Here is an 18,548-nt window from a genome sequence, read left to right on the forward strand (position 1 = left end):
TACCCTATCTCTCTCTCACATGTGGCCATGCCCCCAGCTCATTTTCCCTCCTACTTGAGGCAGCTAGGCACACTGAAGCAGCTAGATGTATAAAACAGTGTAGAGACCACTGTACCTGAAATCAGAAAGAATTGACTACTGCTACTTACTAGTTGCGTGACCCTGGGCAAGTTACTTCACCTCTATTTATCTCAGTTTCCATAACTATAAAATGAGGATAATAATAGCACCTCCATCCCAGGGCTGCCATGATCAAATGAGATAATATTTATAAAGTATTTAGCACTGTGCCTGGCACATAGTAGGTGCTTAATAAATGTTTATCTCCTTTTTTTCTATTTACTCTCCAACCCACATGGTTCACTCACCCAGAAATTCCTGCTGGGTGCCTTCTGCATATGTCCTCAGGTTTTATGCCCACTAATACTTCCATTACTCCTGCCAGCTATCAACCCTTGTTTCAGTCTGCTTCCCAAATGGACCGATGTCACCTCTCAGTGGTCAGGATCATCGTTCCCCCTCTTCTTCTCTTGGTTCTATCATTTCCATCCACTCTTCACTGTCTCTCCCTTCTTCCAGTACCATAATGAAATAACCAAGGTCCTCATGACTCTGGGTCACTTAACACAGTTCTATCTTTTTCAGACACATCCCAGAGCTCCACCCTGTGCACAAAAGGGCTTTTTCAGGTGGTTGTGAATTCCTTTCCATCTTCCTCCCTTCAACCACTCCTGGGTCTTCACTTATAGCTGAGTTAGGGCAACTGGATTACATTCCCCTTCCCTACCTCAGTGCTCAGTAGGCAGTTTTCATTGAGTCTTTTTGGTACTGGGGGGGAGGGGAGGTGGTAAGGAATGACATTTTCCATTTACCTTTTGGTCTTCTGGGTGACCAGGACCATGTCATACCCTGAGATTCAGAAAAGCCTCAAGAAATTACCAGAAATATTAAAAGGGGAAGAACAAAGATGGCAGCCACTTCCAGTGGCCCTACTGCAATGGGAAAGACTGCCATCCCTGTGACATACAATTCTAAAGTCCTGTATAGCTCTTATACCATATTATCTCCATGATCTATGATTATTAGTTCTCACAATTTGGCAGCCCTGCCTGTACTGACTGATCCAGCATGGCTTTCTCCTGAAATAGGCAACATTTCTTTCTATCCCCACTGTTAGCCCCTGGGTACAAAGGGGCCAAGTAGTAAAAAGGAGCCTGCTGGAAACATTATTGAAATTAATCCTAATATGTCTAGCTCCCCTTGGAGCCTGGTTCCTTTCCCAACCTCCTCCACTATGATCCACCCTTCCCCTCACCAGAGATGGGAAGGAAATGACTTACCCAAGGTCACATAAGTTAGTAGTAAAGCTGAGACTAGAACCTAGGTCCTCTGACTGCTAATCTAATACTCTTTGCACTACACAAATTAGTCTCTCATTTATTCTAAGGAAGCCTTTTCAGAGTATAAAGGTTCTTTAGAGAAGATCTGAGAAAGTTCATTTTTGCTTAACCGCCCATACAGACTGTGGAGGGCAAAGGAAGTGTTTAGTGAAAGTGAAAGCCCTGTGTTGCCAAAGTGTTCACCGGTTGGGCCTTCTGAGCCTATGTGAACTGTGTGAGAAGGCGCTTGCCATATCTGTAATCAGAGAAGCCTGCATGTGACTTCTATGCCCTTAATGAGACCCATGTAAACCCAGGCCCTTAATTAACTTGGAAGAGTCTAAGAATTCCCAGAGGGCATAGAACACTAACCTCTCTCTGGCATATTTTGGGAAGCAATCATGCATGAGAGATCCTCTGCCCCCTGGGCTTGGGAATTCAGATTTGGGCCAATGTCAGGGCTCTTGGTGAGTAGGACTCTATCAGTGATCAGGGGTTGATCAATAAACTTTTTTTTTTGCAAGCTATGACATTCAGTCAAACCTCTATCAACAGAAATGCTGAAGCATAGTGGTAATGGGTTGGGTCTGGTTTATTTAATTTCTGGGTAACTAAGCGCTAAGCATAAAATCGTATTCCAGTCTTTGTTGCTGAACATCTTTGTAAAATGTCTTATGTTTAGAGAATGTCCTCTGAGAATCATAAACTCACAAAATCTTAGGATTTTAGAACTCTAGGGTCTTAGAATCATGGGCCTTCAAAGTCATGGAATCTCAGAGATCTTAGGGCCTCTCCAACAGAACCTCTCACTGTCCCTCTGCAAGGGAGTCAGGCAACTTAAGGATGTTTCGTGATGGAGAACTCACCACCATGCTAAGGCATTTGATTCATTCATTTTGTAACCCAGGGACTTCGGGTGAGTGCTTGACCTGAAACGACTTTTTTTTCCCTCCTTGGCTCAAACCCTGAACCTGAAATTTTACTCTGAGGAAAACTCTAAAGTCAAGTTTAAACAACTTGTATGTATTTTGAATATATTTTGTATATCCTTATATGTGTACATATTGTCTCTTCTAATAGAATGTAAAGTCCTTGAAGGCAAGGCCCATTTTATTTCTATCTTTAAAAAATCCCAAGTGCCTAGAATAGTATTTGGCATATAGTAGAGTGATTCTTGTCTTTGTTGTTCAGTTATTTCTCAGTCACGTCTGACTCTTCATGATGGAATCTTCTTGGCAAAGATACTGAAGTGGTTTGCCATTTACTTCTTCAGTTCATTTTACAGATGAGGAAATTGAGGCAGACAGGGTTAAGTGACTTGCCCCAGATCACACAGCTAGTTAGCAAGTATCTGAGACCATATTTGAACTCAGAAATAGGAGTCTTCCTGACTCCAGGACTGGCAGTCTCTCCACTGGACCACCTAGCAGATGTCCCTGATATGAATAACAGAACCTCTACCCTGCCCCTTCAAACTCCCACATAGAAGCTCAATGTACAATATAAGGTATCAAAGCATATTTCACCTATCACAGAAAACCCAGAAGATGTGAAAGATTCACAGAAGCCCAGCATACCAAACTATGTACACACAAATAGCCCATTAGTCTCATTCGTCAGTCTTTAGGAAGAAAATACCATTTGGAGACTGCTGAGCAAACAGTTCCCCTTCCCATAAGACCTACAGTGTCTGAGAAGCTCACAATAATAACATCTGCAAGATCCAGATGTCTCGATCCAATATGCTGCTCGAGACCTTCACACTCTGTCTTCCACATCTGGATTGCATTCCCTTCTCACCTCCATTTCTCAGGACCCCTGGTTTCTTTCAAAGCTTAGCTCAAGCATCACCCCCTACATGATGCCTTTCCTGATCCCCCAGCTGCTAGTATACTCTGTCCAAAGACATTGTATTTATTTTAAATATATTTTGTATAGACTTATAAATGAATCTATTGTCAGGCTGCTAGGTAGCACAGTGGATGGAGTGCCAGTCCTGGAGTTAGGAAGACTCATCTTCCTGAGTTCAAATCCGGCCTCAGACACTTACTAGCTGTGTGACCCTGGGCAAGTTACTTAACCCTGTTTGCCTCAATTCCTCATCCGTAAAATGAGCTGGAGAAGGAAATGGCAAACCACTCCAGTATCTCTGCCAAGGAAACCCCAAATGTGGTCACAGACAGTCAGACATGACTGAACAATAATAAGTACATGTTGTTTCTCTTAATAGAATGTAAAGTCCTTGACAGCAGGGCTTTTTTTTTGTCTTAAAAATCTCAGGTGTCTAGAATAGGATCTGCATATGGCAGGGAATTAATCGATCAATGAACATTTGTTAAGCGCCTGCTATGTGCTAGGCATTAGGAACACAAAAATGAAATAGGCTCTGCTCTTGAAGAGACCCATGAGGGAGATAATGTGTAGTTTTGCTGATCTGTAAGTATGTATAAATATATACAGAATATATATGTATATGTTTATAATAAAATGTAACAGATAAAAGGTAGTTTAGGACAGAAGGTAGGAGCACTTGGAGTGGGAGTCAAGAAAGGTTTCCTAGAGAAGGTAGTGCTAGAGGTGAATGTTGAAAGCAATAAGGAATCCCATGATGTAGGGGTGAGAAGGGTATGCATTACAAGCATGAGGGGTGGCTAATGTGAAAGGACAGAGCCAGGAAATGGAGTACTATGGGAGAGGAACAGCAAGACAGTCAGCTGGCTAAACTGTAGAGTGCAGCAAGGAGAGGAAGCTGGAAGTTAGGTTGAACCCAGGCTGTGAAGACCTTTAGAAGTAGATGACTTTGTAGTTGATCTGATATATAATAGAGAGCCACTGGAGTTTATTGAATAAGGGAGAGCTGTGATTAGACCTGAGCTCAGGGAAAACTGCTTTGGCATCTTTATGGAGGATAGATTGGAGCAGGGAGAGACTTGATGGAGAGAGACTAGTTGAGACATCATTGTACCAGTCCAGGGGAGAGGGGATGAGGGTCTGAAACACCTAATAAATACTTATTGACAGATCTATTGATAGTTTCACATCATGAGATTCAATTATTCATTTCTAAAATAAGAGAGACAAGATCCACACTCTAGTCCAGCTCTAACATTCTGCAATTCTTTTCCCTCTAGGTGAGACAGGAAGACAGTTCTCATTAACAGAGGGCCCTCGTCAGTTAATTTTAATTAGCTTCTGGTTAATTTAGGTTCTGCTGAAGTTTCTTTGCATTTCATGCTGTTGATGAGTTGCCACATCCTCTGCAATTATCTAGCCAGGAGAAGAGGCCTCTGTGGAGTGGTTGGCCACTGTTGGCCACCATGCATGGTCAGGCAGGACTGTAGCTCCACGCAAAAGGTGCATCTCAAGTATCTCTCATTCCCAGAGCACCCACCTTCCCAGCACTGCAGTGCCCTAGATAATGTGGATTTGCTGATCTCTCTGTTGCTGCATGTTTAGCTGACTCGGTTGCATACAGCATCACAAGAGAGATTTCTGTATATGTGACAGCCACTTCTTTGCCTCCATATGGTCTATAAATGGTTCCCTTGTCCCTGCTCTTCATAAGGTTTAGACTCATTGCCTGGAGCCCACCATTTATAAAAGGCAAGAAGCAAACGTAGTCAAGGGTTCCTTCCTCTGAGGGTAGAGTTTGATATTACCAAGATTGTTCATGGTAATGGGAAAAAGAAGGTAGGCAGAGGGGAGTGAGGAGGAAAGCTAGTTACTTGAAAATTTAGCAGGAAAAAGATATAGTTGCAAGATCTTTGCTACACAGGTTAGAGTATCTTGTCCTTAAAAAATGGCAGCTTCACCTCCTCAGATCATAGAATGTCAAAGCTAAAAGTGTCCTTAGACTCATAGAACCTATAACATCTGCACTCCTAAAAGGGCCTTGGAATCATGGGCTCAGAAGGGCAAAGGAAGGACAAGAACCTGGGTCATTTGACCCTTTAGCACCCTGATCTTCCTTCCCATTGTGCCAAGGTATAGAGGGACAGGTTCTTTTCTAGATTCTACCACTAGCTGTTGCTATAGTTGTGACCAAGTTATTTCCTCTCTCTAAGTTTTAGGAGTTAATGATCCTTGTCCTGTTTCCATCCCAAGGATGCTGTGAAGCTGAAGGTGAAGTTAGGAGACCTGCCTCAGTTCTAATATTAGCTGTGTGAGCTTGGGATCTGACCCTGAGTTTCCTCCTCTCTAAAATGGGGGTAAAACTTACACTATCTCCCTCATTGGATCATTGGGAGAAGATCACTCACATTTCTTTAAAGCTTTACAGCATACAAAATACTTGTGGTGATAAATAGTGAATGGAGGAGATAACAGTTTGAAAAATATAAAGGCCTATGCAAATGCACAAGATTCTAATATTATTATTAGCATCAAAAATAAGAGGTAGATGATGACCTTTCTGTAATGGTCACTGAATAGATCATCAGGGTTGGGGTTTCTTAAAAATATTTCTTAAATATTTTAAGGGTTCTTTAAAAATGCTGGGAAATGTGCCATTTAAATACAGCCCTGATTCACTGATGGTGTGCCCTTTGAAATACTTCTTCATAATGGGACCTGAGTAAGACTACTAATAGGAATAGTCCTGATTTTCTTTGTGACTTTTGACCCCTAATATTCCAAACTTTTACTTTTTTCCTTTAAGTTTCAGATAATAGTACAAAGTACAATAGACCTGGGTTCTAGTCTCTGGCTCTGCCACTCATTCCTATGTGATCTTGGACAAGTCACTCCCCCCTTCTAGGCCCAAGTTTCCTCACCTGCAAAATTAGAGTAATAATGATACTTGAATTATATAACTCATAAAGTGTTGTCGGAATCAAATGAGCTATTGTATGTGAAAAAATTTGAAAGCTCTAAATCAGCCCTGCACAACCTATGGCCTGCAGGCCACTGCCAAAGGATTTCGAGTGGCCCACAAAAAATGTAGAGGATATAAAAGAAAGTAAAGATGTAAAAGGTGTTTTGTCCATGCCCGGTTTAACCCACCCTTCCACTAGTCATTATTGCGCCCATCATGTAACTTGGTGGGTGGGTTGCCACTGTGCACTCTCTCCTGTGTGTAGTGTGACCCACAGCAACCAACCGTCCTCAGTCTGTCTCTAGTCTGAGAGGAGTGAGAGTTGTATCTTTTCACTGTGTTTTCGGTAGTTACTGGTGTTGAACAGGGACAAAGTGAGTGCAGCCATGTGCCAACAAAGCTGATGCCCATGAAGTGATTAGCGGCAACAATGCGAGGGTTTCTTCCCCCCCTCACTGTGCGGCCGCCCTCCAAGTTACATGAGTGTCTGGCGCTCCCTCCAAGGTCAGACACTCAGTTCAGTATTTCTTTGTATGTGAGCAATTGTTGTGGAGATTTTTTGGTTCTAACATTAAAGTTTTTGGGGTGTCTTTGTAAAATAGGTGATAAAAAGAAATGGAATATCAAATCAGAACATAGAGTGTTTAATCCAGAGTGGACAAATAGATACTTGTTTACTTACACGAGACACAAAATATTGTGCCTTGTTTGCCAAGAAGTAATAGCCATTCTGAAGGAATTCAATCTTTGTTGCCATTTTGAATCAAAACATACTGAATCAAAATATTGGATGCCAATTAAAAACAAAATTAAAGCATACAAATTGTTGAAAAATCTCAGTGGGGAACAATGGTTTTTCAAGAAAGCAAACTCAGAAAATGAGGTGGCTGCTGAGGTTAGTTTTCAGATTTCTAAAAAAATCTATTTCAAACATGACTCTGGAGTATGATAAACTGATTGCTGACAAGAAGTGTAATACATCCCATTAATTAGATGTAAACAGTAAGAAAATCTGAAAAATGTATTAAAACTTGTAATGCTTAGCAAAGTAATATTTTTAACATTAGTGTGATTTCATGATAAATAAAAATCTTAAGTAATAAGTGTAATTGATATTAATTGAAATTTCCCTTTTTTAATATGGTTTATTTGCAAAATAGTTTAATCATTAATTATACCTTTACTTGGAAAGTAAGCTGCTGAAAACCTTTCTGCAGCCTGAAGAAGTTTAGCCTATTTTAATTTTGGGCCCCTACCTACTGCCAAGTTGTACAGGTCTGCTCTAAAGTAAATATCACAAATGCGTGGGGTAGAAAGGAAAGAGCACTAGAACTGTAGTAAGATTTCAAGTCCTGCTCTCCTGTTGCAACTATGTGACTTTAGTAATAGTAATAATAATAGGTAACATTTATATAGTGTCTACTATGTGCCAGGTAATGTGCTACAAATATTATAAGTATTATCTCATTTGATCCTCACAACAGCCCTGGGACATAGGTGCTATTATGATCCCCATTTTAGAATTGAAGAAATTAAGGCAAACAGAAGTTAAGTGATTTACCCAAGGTCACAAAACTAATGTATGAGTCTAGATCTGAACTCAGGGCTTCTTGACTGCAAGCCCTACACTCTATCCAGTGCACCACCTAGCTGCCAGGGCTTACCTAGATTGGACTAGATTGCGTGTTAAGGTTATTTCCAATTCTGAATTCCAATGATCCTGGGCATCAAGAAACCCAGCTTTGAATATCAGTTCTAAAACTTAATGGCTTGGATGAATCACTTCTTTTTAGATCTCCGTTTCCTTACCTAAAAAATGGCAATAACATCCATACCATTTCCTTATCTAAAAAATTGTAATAACATCCATTGAACCCATAGGGTTGTTGTAGGGAAAATCAGCAGTCTGCAAGAGTAATTAGACTTTGCTATTCTAACAAGCAGGCTCCATTTTCTCCTTGAAGAATTTCCAAACTGCTCCCACCCCATCCAAAAGAGAATGAAAAGACCTGGGCCCTTCATTCTAGCTCTGCCACTAACTAACTTTGTGACCTTGGGTAGGTCACTTCCTCCTTTTCGGCCTGATTTTCCCCTCCTGGGGAAAGGCTTGTACTAGATGACCTCTGAGCTCCCTCACAACTTGAGGATTCTAGCCTTGTCCCTGCTAGCAGGTGTTCAATTCAGCTTGGTTGTAGATGGCTAGCCCAACATCCCATGTTCCTTCCTTCCCCAAACCGTCTTCATTCCAATGCCTTCCTTTGTTGACTATTTCGTATTTATCCTGTATATAACTTGTTTTGTTTATATTTGTTTGTATGTTGTCTCCTCCATTAGATTGTAAACTCCTGGAGGATGGGGACTGTCTTTTGTCTCTTTTTGTATCCCCAGCACTTAGCATAGAGCCTGGCACATAGTAGGTGCTTAATAAATGTTTATTGATTGATTTTTCTACAGAGGCTTAAGGATTCTTTGTAGTTATTCTGTATGGGTAGGAGAAGCCGCCATCTGTATAACATGCTCTGAAGAACCTTGAGAAAGGCCCATTTGCCCCAACCTTTCCTCTGCCAGCCCTGCCACTGAATCTGAAATTCCCACCACTAGTCAATCCCTTGAGTTAATATTTCTTCCTAAGTGCCATTGTTCTCTAGAAGACCATTCTTCCTGATTCCCACACTAGTCCGTAACACTCATCTTTTGCATCCCCTATAATGATTTACAGTTAACAAAGTTTTATGCAAGTCCTTCCTATAAAGTCATTTATAAAGGACTTTGACATTTGTAGGTCATTTTATAGTTTATAAAGGGCCTTAAATATTTACAACAAGCTTAAGAATGTACAAGAAAACTTTAGTTTTCAAAGGGCATTGCCATTCACAGGGCATTCTAAAGTTTACAAAACTTTACAGATTAAAAGACTTAACATCGATAAGAATTTTCACAAATTAATAAAGGCTTTCTAGTTTACAAGGAGCTTCACAGTTTTCAAAGAGCTTCATCATTTTCTAAAGGCTTTCAAGTTTACAGAATGCTTCCTATCTCCATTTTTATCCTCACAACAATCTCATACTACTTAATGAAGTTCTTATAATACTCTTTTTTTAAATCTATCCTACTTGTCAGAGCTCTGAGAGAGCTCCAGATTTTGTAGCACATGTAAGTGTCTCCCACGGGGCTAAAAACAAAGTAGATGATAAATAAATAGTTATGGAATAAATAAAATAATCTGTAAGGCCAGCAAGATGAGTATTATTATACCACTTTACAGAAGAGAAAATAGAGGCTCAGATAATTAAGTTAATGGGGAAAATGTACTTGGAGTGGGAAGACTGTGGATCAAATCTTCTCTTCCACTTACTAGACATATGACCTTGAGCAAACTATTTCATTCATTCAATAAACATTTATGAAGTGCTTACTATATGCCAGGCACCTCTCTGAGTTCAAGAACTAGGTAGGTACTGGCTATTTTCAGGTTATCAATAAATAAAGTACTTAATAAACGGTATCTTAGTGTTATATTGTACCTAACAAATGGTGAAATAAGGACTAGAACCATTGACACCTGAGTTTTTTATTCCATTTAAGTATGCTGCTCTCCTTTTCTGATGCCTTCCTATAGCAGAGAGGTGATCTCAGGCTCTAGGAGGATATGCCGGTAGAGGGCAAACTCTGGAAAGGCCTACCACATGGGAAAGCCTTCAAGGACAGAACGGCAGTCAACTTGGGCGTCTGTTCAGTGTAACCGCCAGCCACGCTAAGTTCAGAGATGGTAGTCACGGAAAGTTGTCCAACAGGTGATGAATTGTCTGAGTCACAAAAGGTCCCCAATCACCTTCTAAGGTGTAGATAGACTGTAGTCTTCACTGAGGTAATAAAAAACACACGGATTACCCAGATCTGTGTAGTTTTGAGTAAGGCACCTGGCCTGGGCTGGGAAGGTGGTGGGGAGAGGGAGGGAGAAGAAGCAGATTTGTGGGGTAAGTTTTGATGGAAGGAAGGAATGATTTGAGGCATTGGGAGACCTTGAGCAAGTAGGGAGTGAGGGGTAGAGAAAGACAGCTTAAAGTAAAAGGCAAGGTATGGAGGTGATAGATGGGAGAATGCCCAAGAATGTACTTTGTCCTCTCAGCAGGTAGAGTTAGGATACCTAATTCTCTAGGATACCTCAGATTCTCTGATTCTGAGATTTGCACAGGGCCAGCCTCTTGGCTTTGGTCTGTTCCTGAAGGCTCAGTTGACTTGCTGTTTATCCCTCATCCCAAATTCTCCATTTTGAATCACAGACCATAGGACATCAGAGCTAGAAGGGTCATTAAGAGTTCATCTAGGGGCAGCTACGTGGTGCAGTGGATAGAACTCCAGCCTTGGAGTTGAGAGGACCTGAGTTCAAATCTGACCTCAGACACTTGACACTATCTGTGTGACCCTGGGGCAAGTCACTTAACCCCAATTGCCTCACCAAAAAGCAAAAAGAAAAAAAGAGAGAGAGAGAGAAAGAGAGAGAGAGTTCATCTAGTCCATTCCCCCTCACCTTTGAGATCTAGAGAAGGGAAAGGACTTGCTCAAATTCCCACAAGTAATACATAGCAGAGGCAGCATTTGTACTCAGGTCATCTGACTCCAAATCCAGTGCTCATTCTCTGACATTATGCCACTTCCTGCTTGAGTTTACCTTAAAAGGCTTTTGATTGTATAGCTTGTTAGCCTATAGTCTGCATCTAGCTTCTTTGACACACTTATTTGGCATGTGGTGAGACTTATGAGGTTGCTTTGTAATGTGAGGGCAGGAAGTGAGGTAGACCACAGGAAGCACTGTATAGAAAAATGAAGCTGTGGCAAATGCCATCTCCTGTTGTTAAGAAAAGTCCCATTCCAACCCCCTTTTTTCCCTTCCCTTCCCACCTCCAATATCTTACATAGATCATAGAGCTGGAAAAGACCTTAGAATTTATAGCAGCTCTTTTGGTGGTGGCAAAGAATTGGAAAATGAAGGATGCCCATCCACTGGGGAGTGGCTGAACAAGTTATGGTATATGGTTGTAATGGAATATTATTATGCTATAAGAAATGATGAGCAGGAAGATTTCAGAAAAACCTAGAAAGACTTACATGAATTGATGCTGAGTGAAGTGAGCAGAACCAGGAGAACACTGTTCACAGTCACATCAATATTGTATGATGACCAACTGTGAATGGCTTAGCTATTCTCAGCACAATGATCCAAGACAATTCTGGAGGACTTAGGATGAGAAAATGCTATCTACCTCCACAGAAAGAACTGAGGGAGTCTGAATGTAGATTGAAGCTTTTTTTCTTTTTTACTTTTTTATTCTTGGATTTTTTGATCTGTGTTTTACAACATGGCTAATATGGAAATGTTTTGATGAATGCACATGTATGATATCAAATTGCTTGCCTTCTTAAGGAGGAGAGAGAGGAAGAAAGGAGAGAATTTGGAACTGAAAATTTAAAAAAAAGAATGTTAAAAATTTTTGTTTACATGTAATTGAAAAAATTATAACTAGGTGGTGCAGCAGATAGAGTGCCAGGCCTGGAGTCAGGAAGACCTGAGTTCAAATTCAACCTCAGACACTTACTAGCTGTGTGACCCTGGGCAAGTCACTTAACCCTGTTCACCTCAGTTCCTCATCTGTAAAATGAGCTGCAGAAGAAAATGGCAAAACAGTCCAGTATTTTTGCGAAGAAAATTACAAATGGGGTCATGGAGAGTCAGACAGTTGAAATAACTCAACAACAACAACTGAGAAAATAAAATAAAATAAAAGTTAAATGTTTAAGAAGGAAGGAAAAGACCTTAGAAATCATCTCATCCAATTGCCTCATTTTTTAGGAACCTGAGTTCTAGAGAGTGGCTCACAAGCAGGAAGTAATGGAACCGGGATTTGAATCTAAGTCCTTGGACTTCAAATCTAGCCCTTTTTTTTTTCTCACAATATTATGTTGCCCCTCTAGAACCCAGCAGGTTCTTCCCTATGTCAATCCCATGGTATTCAAACAAAGGACCAAGTTGCCCTCTTTCACACTTTAGGGAGTATGGATGTTTTGGTTTCTGGTGGTGCCCTCTTTTTCTCACAGAGGGTCTGCTTAGATCATGAATCTGTTTTGAAATAATAACTGACCAATATGCAATAGTCTAAAGGAGCTAGAAAGTTACAGAATTTCAGAGTTAGAAGAGAACTGAGGCTAGCTAGTCTAACCCATGCCTAAAGAAGAATCTCTCCTGAAACTTGTCCAACGAATGACCACGCAGCTTTTGCTTGAAGACCTCTAGTAGAGGAAACGCACTCCCTCCCACAGCAGTCCATTATACTTTTGGACAACTCATAATTGTGAAGAATTTTTTTTCCCTATCTCAAGCCTAAATGAGTTTGTTTCAAACTTTCACCCTTTGAAATCAAAGAAAATAAAATCCATTCTATCTCCTTATAACAACCCTTCAAATACTTTGATTACTATCATATCCTCCCTAAGTTTTCTTATCCCTCAGTTGTCCCCATTTCCATCAATGAATTCACATAAAGCAGGAACTTGAGGGCCTTTACCAACTAGATTGCCTTCCTCTGGACATATTCCAGTTTCTCAATATCCTTCTTAAAGGGTGGTCCTGAGATCTGAACACAATACTCCAGTACAATCCAACCAGGGCAGAGTCCATTTGCACTACCACCTCCCTGCTCCTGGGCATCATAACTCTCTTAATGCACCCAATGGATTGCATTAACTTCCTTATGTTATCTCATTGAGTTTGGTATACACTAAGACTCCCAGATCTTTTTCAGATTAATTAATCTGTAAAAAATATTGTAGAGCACACAGCTGGCATTGAAAAATATCAAGAGGGTACAAAAACTAAATGTGATAAAATTCAATATGATTTTTAAAATTCATGAATAATAAAAGGATCATTGTTAGGGTGAGAATAGTAACATTCTGGGGATATTAGCCCCTATTTATTGAATACCTATTCTGTGCCCTGTCCTGTACTAGATGTTGCAGGATATGACACAGTCTCTGATTGCACAGACATTATAGTCTAATTAAAGAGAACACACATGAAAGACTTACAGACTGTCAGAGCTGTAAGAGATCTTAGAAGTAACAGCAATATTATTTTAAGAACAACTTTGAGTGATTAAATTATTTTGACTAGTATAAATACCCAAATTAACTACAGAGGACCTGTGAAGGAAGAAACTATGTGCATCCAGAGAAAGAACTGATAAATAGAAGTATGTATAGAGTGATTTTACATATATATACTCATTTGTGTTTAATGGTAGCCATCTCTAGAGCAGGGGGGAGGGGTAAGGAAGGAAGAAAAGTGGTAACTTTATTATATATTTAAAAAGACTAACAAATTGTATGTAATAGATGTGCAGTTTCATGTGCAATCATCTTTTTTTTATTATACTATGGAAATGCTTATTTTATTCCATAAATTAAAAATGAAATAAAAAAATTTAAAAATAATTTCAATCATAGAATGTAGAATGCCAAAGCCATAAGAGTTTAGTAATAACTTAGTCTGACCTCCTCACTTTATGGATGAGTAAACTGTTATAACAGAAAACAGCAATGTATTTGGAGTCTAAAAGTATGGGCTTGAATCCCAGAATTACTACTTAGTAACTCTGTGACCTTTGGCAATTGACTTCTACTCTTTGGGCCTCAATTTCCTTCCTCTGTAAAATGAGGGAATTGGACCAGATGATCTCTATGATCCCTTTAAAGTCTAAATAAAGTTATTTTTTTCACATCCCAGGGGTTAGAAGCATGGTGCCCCCACGATCTGGAAAATCCACATAAATTTTTTGGCCCTCCATTTGTGCCAGAGAAGAAGTCTAAACTAATTATAGTATTAAAAGATAAAATATGTTGATGTTATACAATACTATATGTATATTTTATGCATTTCTGAGCTTCAAAACTTTTTACATATTGTCTACTGGTCTTCATGTGTCATCTACAGCTTCCACAAAACTCTCCATTTAATTTCTTATGCTAACTCGCAATACATCGAAACCACAATGGAGAAAGTCATAATGTATTACAGATAATTGTGCTATGAAACTAAGACTTAAAACAGATGTCAAGTGACTTTCCCAAGGCCACAGAGAACTAGCTGGTGGTAGATCTGGGACTCAAAATCAAGTCTCTTTCACAATCTTCTACTGCTAAATGATGCTTCAGGAAGGGAATGTGTATCAGCTTGAATTGACAATAGGGTCGGCTGCTCCAAGCCAGGTAAACTGGATCACTTGGGGAAATGGGCTAAGATGTAATGAGACAATGACTATCACTTTTGATTATTCCAGGGCCAAATTAGACATAGTGGACATACATTAGTCTATATCCTCCTGGATGTGTCTATCCAAGAGACAAAAGTGCCTACTGTGTGTGTGTACTAAATATCTGTTGTCTTACATTAACTGCCACACTATGTGAAGGAATGCAATTCTAAGGACTGAGTTATCTGAGCTGACACTAAGGAATCAGATGTTCTTTAGAAAAAAAACAAATTTTACTGATACTTCTTATTTTTCTTTGTATCACCAAAATTTTCCCCAATAGCTTTTTTCTGTCCTCTCCTAGAGAACTACTCCATATAAAAATAATATTTTTAAAGACAAAAAAGGAAAAAATCCAAACTGATCAACATATGGCAAAAGTCTTAAAATATATGCAATGTTCACAGTCATGAACCTCCAACTTCAGCAAATGAGAGGACTTAAAGTATCTTCTTTGGAGCCATGTTTATTCTTTGTAATTTTGCAACTGAATTTTTTTTTGTGGTACTTTCCATTTACCTTCTAGTCACTGTGTATGTTGTTTTATTGGCTTTTCTTACTGCACTCTGCATCAGTTAATATGCATCTTCCCATTCTTCACTGTATTCATTATATTGGCCATTTCTTATAGTTCAGTACTATTCCATTACATTCATGGACCACAATTTGTTTAGCTATTTCCCAATCAATGGGTATCTACTTTGCTTTCAGTTCTTTGCTATCACAAAAAGTGCTGCTATGAACATTTATATATATATATATGGTGATTTTCTTCTCATTATTTACCTTGGAGTTTAAGCCTGCTTTGGAATCAGAATCATATATTCTTGCCAGTATTGGAGATGTGGGATAAAAAGAGGAAATAACACTCCCTAATGGAACTTGGGCATATTCCTGTGGATGGAAGCATTGGTGCCCATTCCATCAGAGAGGGAGTAGTCATTGTCTGATGCCCATGGAAATGTCATGATGCTCAGGTGACTTATTCTCATGAGTTTGGGTTTTGGGGGACAGAAAGGAAGACATCGTACTAACCCAAGTGTCTAGGATGGGGACATCATAATACCCAGTTAAAAGCATTCCAGAAATTTTCTTTATATTATTTCCACTGTATTATTAAAAACCAGCCCAAATCACAGTCACATAAACCAAAAGATTTTACATGTTTAAACAAAAGAAAACAGTCAGATTGCTCAGAATAGGTCTTATCCCTCTTGGGTAATATCCATCTGACATGTTGTGAACTCCACAAAGATGGACTGGGTCTTAACTCACTGCCTAGTAGCTGTGTGATTGCAGACAAGTCATTATCTCTCTGGGCCTCAGTTTCCTCATGAGTAAAATGATGTGCTTGTTGGGAGGATCAGATAAGATAATGGATGTCAAATTCTTTATAAATTATAAAGTACAATATAAATATGAACCATTATCACTAGTTATCTTTGTAGCTCTGTATATTTGTTACTGTTTAATATAATAATCACAAATATTTATGAATTACTACTATGCACCAGGGTACCATGCAATGCTCTAGAAATACAAAGACTACAGTGAAGCAGGCCTAGCCCTCAAACAGCTAACATTCTACAAAAACAGCAAAAGGCATGGACATATATGGGCATATGCAAAGTATATACAAAGCAGATACTGGATAATTTTATAGTGGGGGAGTGGGGGAAGGCAGGGGTTCAGGGGGTAAGTACTAGTCTTTCCTGACCTTTTTTGGGGGGAATGGGAATTGGGGATCTGAATAGTACTCACTTGGAGGTGGCTTTTGAATTGGCATTTGAAGGAAGCTCAGATTCAAAGAGGGACGAGAACCAGTTACTGTAAAGGCACAGAGATAAGAGATGGCTTTTCAAGTGTGAAGATTTGGCAAATACGTCAGTGTGGCTGGACCATAGAGTGTGTGAAGGAGGAGGAGAATGCATGATGGGCCAAGAAGGGTAAATGGGAGAAGCAGCATGGGGTGAGAGGGAAGACGCACTGGATTTGGAAGCCAGAGGACACAGGTTCAAAACCTAGCTCTTTGCAAAAAAGAGATAGTTTTATTACCTCATTCCTTATTCTGATTCCTTCTATTTCTTTTTTCTTCTTTTATTGCTATTGCTAGGATTTCCAATACAATGTGAAATAATTAATCAGCAAGCATTATTTGTGAAGGGAATAAGCTAGTAGCCTTCCCAGTAAGATCAGATGTGAAACAATGATGCCCAACTCAGCCCTCTTATTTAAAAAAAAAAGGTTTCACTTACTGAGTTTCTTAAAGAATAGAAGAATTACAGAATCTCTTAGTTGGAAGGAATATCAGAGGTCATCTAATCCTGCGGCTTCGAGGCCTCAGGTTCCCCACTCCTGAATCCAACCTGACCAAGGGTCCTCTCTCTATAATGGTCAAAAAGCAGTCTTGTCATGGGGATCTGGGGTGGGGGTGGGGGGGAGGAGATATCCACAACCTATTAAAGCAATCAATTGGTATGGAGCATGACCTCCAGCCTCAAGAGAGAGAGAACAACGTCTCATATGCCCAGTCAGGCTATGTCCACATGGTACCAAACTAATGGATCTATTTCTGGGATTTCAGAACAACAAAGTTGGAAGGGCCCCCTAGAGGTCGTATAGTGCTGCATCTTCATTTTGAAGAGGAGAGAACAGATGAAGAACTGAGGCAAACAGGGTTAAGTGACTTGCCCAGGGTCACACAGCTAGTAAGCGTCTGAGGCCAGATTTGAATCTTCCTGACTCCAGGCCCAACGCTCTCTCTGCTGTTCCACTTAGATGCCCCAAGTTACTCATCTGTAAGATGGGGATAATAACAGCACCTGCCTGACAAAGGTGTTGTAAGGATTAAATGTCATAACCTGTGTAAAGTGTTTTGCAAACTTTAAAGTAATATATAAACACTAGCTATTCCGTGTCTCAGAGCATCCTTCTCAGTAGTGAACAGAGTAAATGAATGCTTTGACACATGTACAAGTGAATATTGGGTAGAGAAGTAAAGGGACAATGGGCACATGAGCTATCCATTAATGATACAATAAATCTTTCCAAATGGCACCACAGTAAAGTGGAAAGTACCTCAGAAATAAGAGAGAAGATCTTGGTTCAAAATTCTGCTCTGTCACTTGCTAACCATGAGACGTTGGACTAGTCTTTCTCTGGGCCTCAGTTTCCTCATGTGACTTAAGGGAATTGGATAAGATGATTTCAAAAGTGCCTTCAAGGTGTCACACTTTTTTTTAACCAGCACTTCCTTTCCACCTTCCCCATTACCCCCAACACCTGAGACCTGCAGCCTCAACATAAATAAAATAACCCTTGCTTAGCAGGATTTCCGGATGAGATCTCTAGTTTGCCCCCTCCCACACTCTGAGACTGGGGAGCTGTACTTCTGTTTCTCTATTTTCTAGCCCTGAGTTTCAATTTTTAACTTGGTGCTATTTCCCCTTTGCAGCTAAACTCTTATTTCCTTTTCCTGTTGGGTTTTAAGTCGAGTCTGCACCAGAGCTATTGCCTGTGTAAGGTGCCAGGTCTCCACCGAAACTCAGCCCAAGTATCAGAGGTGAAAGTCTTGGCACTACCTAAACTCAAGACTTTTGACCATGGCGACAGGGTGAGTATTAGACCTGGGGCCTGGGGCAAAGGGATTTTAGCACCAATCAAGCCTAGACTGTTAGAGTGGGAAGATTTGAAAACATTTATGAGTGCCTATTATGTTCAGAGCATTGTGCTAGGCACTGGCGAGAGACAAGGTTTAGAGAAGAGAATTCCCAAAGTTGCAAAAATATTCAAGGTCAAAGAAAGGGAGCTTTTTTGAACCAAGTCCAGAGTCCTCATTTTCTAGAGGAGGACATTGAGAACCACAGAAGCAAAGAGATTCATCTAAGGTCGTAGCACTAGATGCTGCCAGAGGCATAATTCAAATCTACTCTTCTGTCTCCAACTAGATGATTCAGGGCTTTTCCTGTGACCCAAAATGCACAGCTAGTAAATTATAAAATTGAGACTCCAGCCCAAGTCTCCTGACTTTCAGAATTCCACATCTCT

At 40.0% G+C, this 18,548-nt stretch overlaps 1 protein-coding gene across 4 annotated transcripts in view; it reads left to right on the forward strand.

Annotated features, from left to right (window-relative positions):
• Positions 1-17,962: 17,962 nt before the first annotated feature.
• EVL (Enah/Vasp-like) overlaps positions 17,963-18,548 on the forward strand; it is a 119,307-nt gene continuing 118,721 nt past the window's right edge. For 3 of the 4 annotated variants that reach the window (XM_027849063.1, XM_027849065.1, XM_027849066.1), the window contains exon 1: positions 17,963-18,114. In XM_027849063.1, the coding sequence (XP_027704864.1) occupies positions 18,104-18,114 (11 nt within the window). In that variant the 5' untranslated portion in view covers positions 17,963-18,103. The remainder of the gene's footprint in view (positions 18,115-18,548) is intronic. The other variant, XM_027849064.1, reaches the window with a different exon arrangement.

The sequence above is a fragment of the Vombatus ursinus genome, unplaced genomic scaffold, assembly GCF_900497805.2.
Source record: "Vombatus ursinus unplaced genomic scaffold, bare-nosed wombat genome assembly UNPS02007284.1, whole genome shotgun sequence".
Classification (NCBI taxonomy): Eukaryota; Metazoa; Chordata; class Mammalia; order Diprotodontia; family Vombatidae; genus Vombatus; species Vombatus ursinus.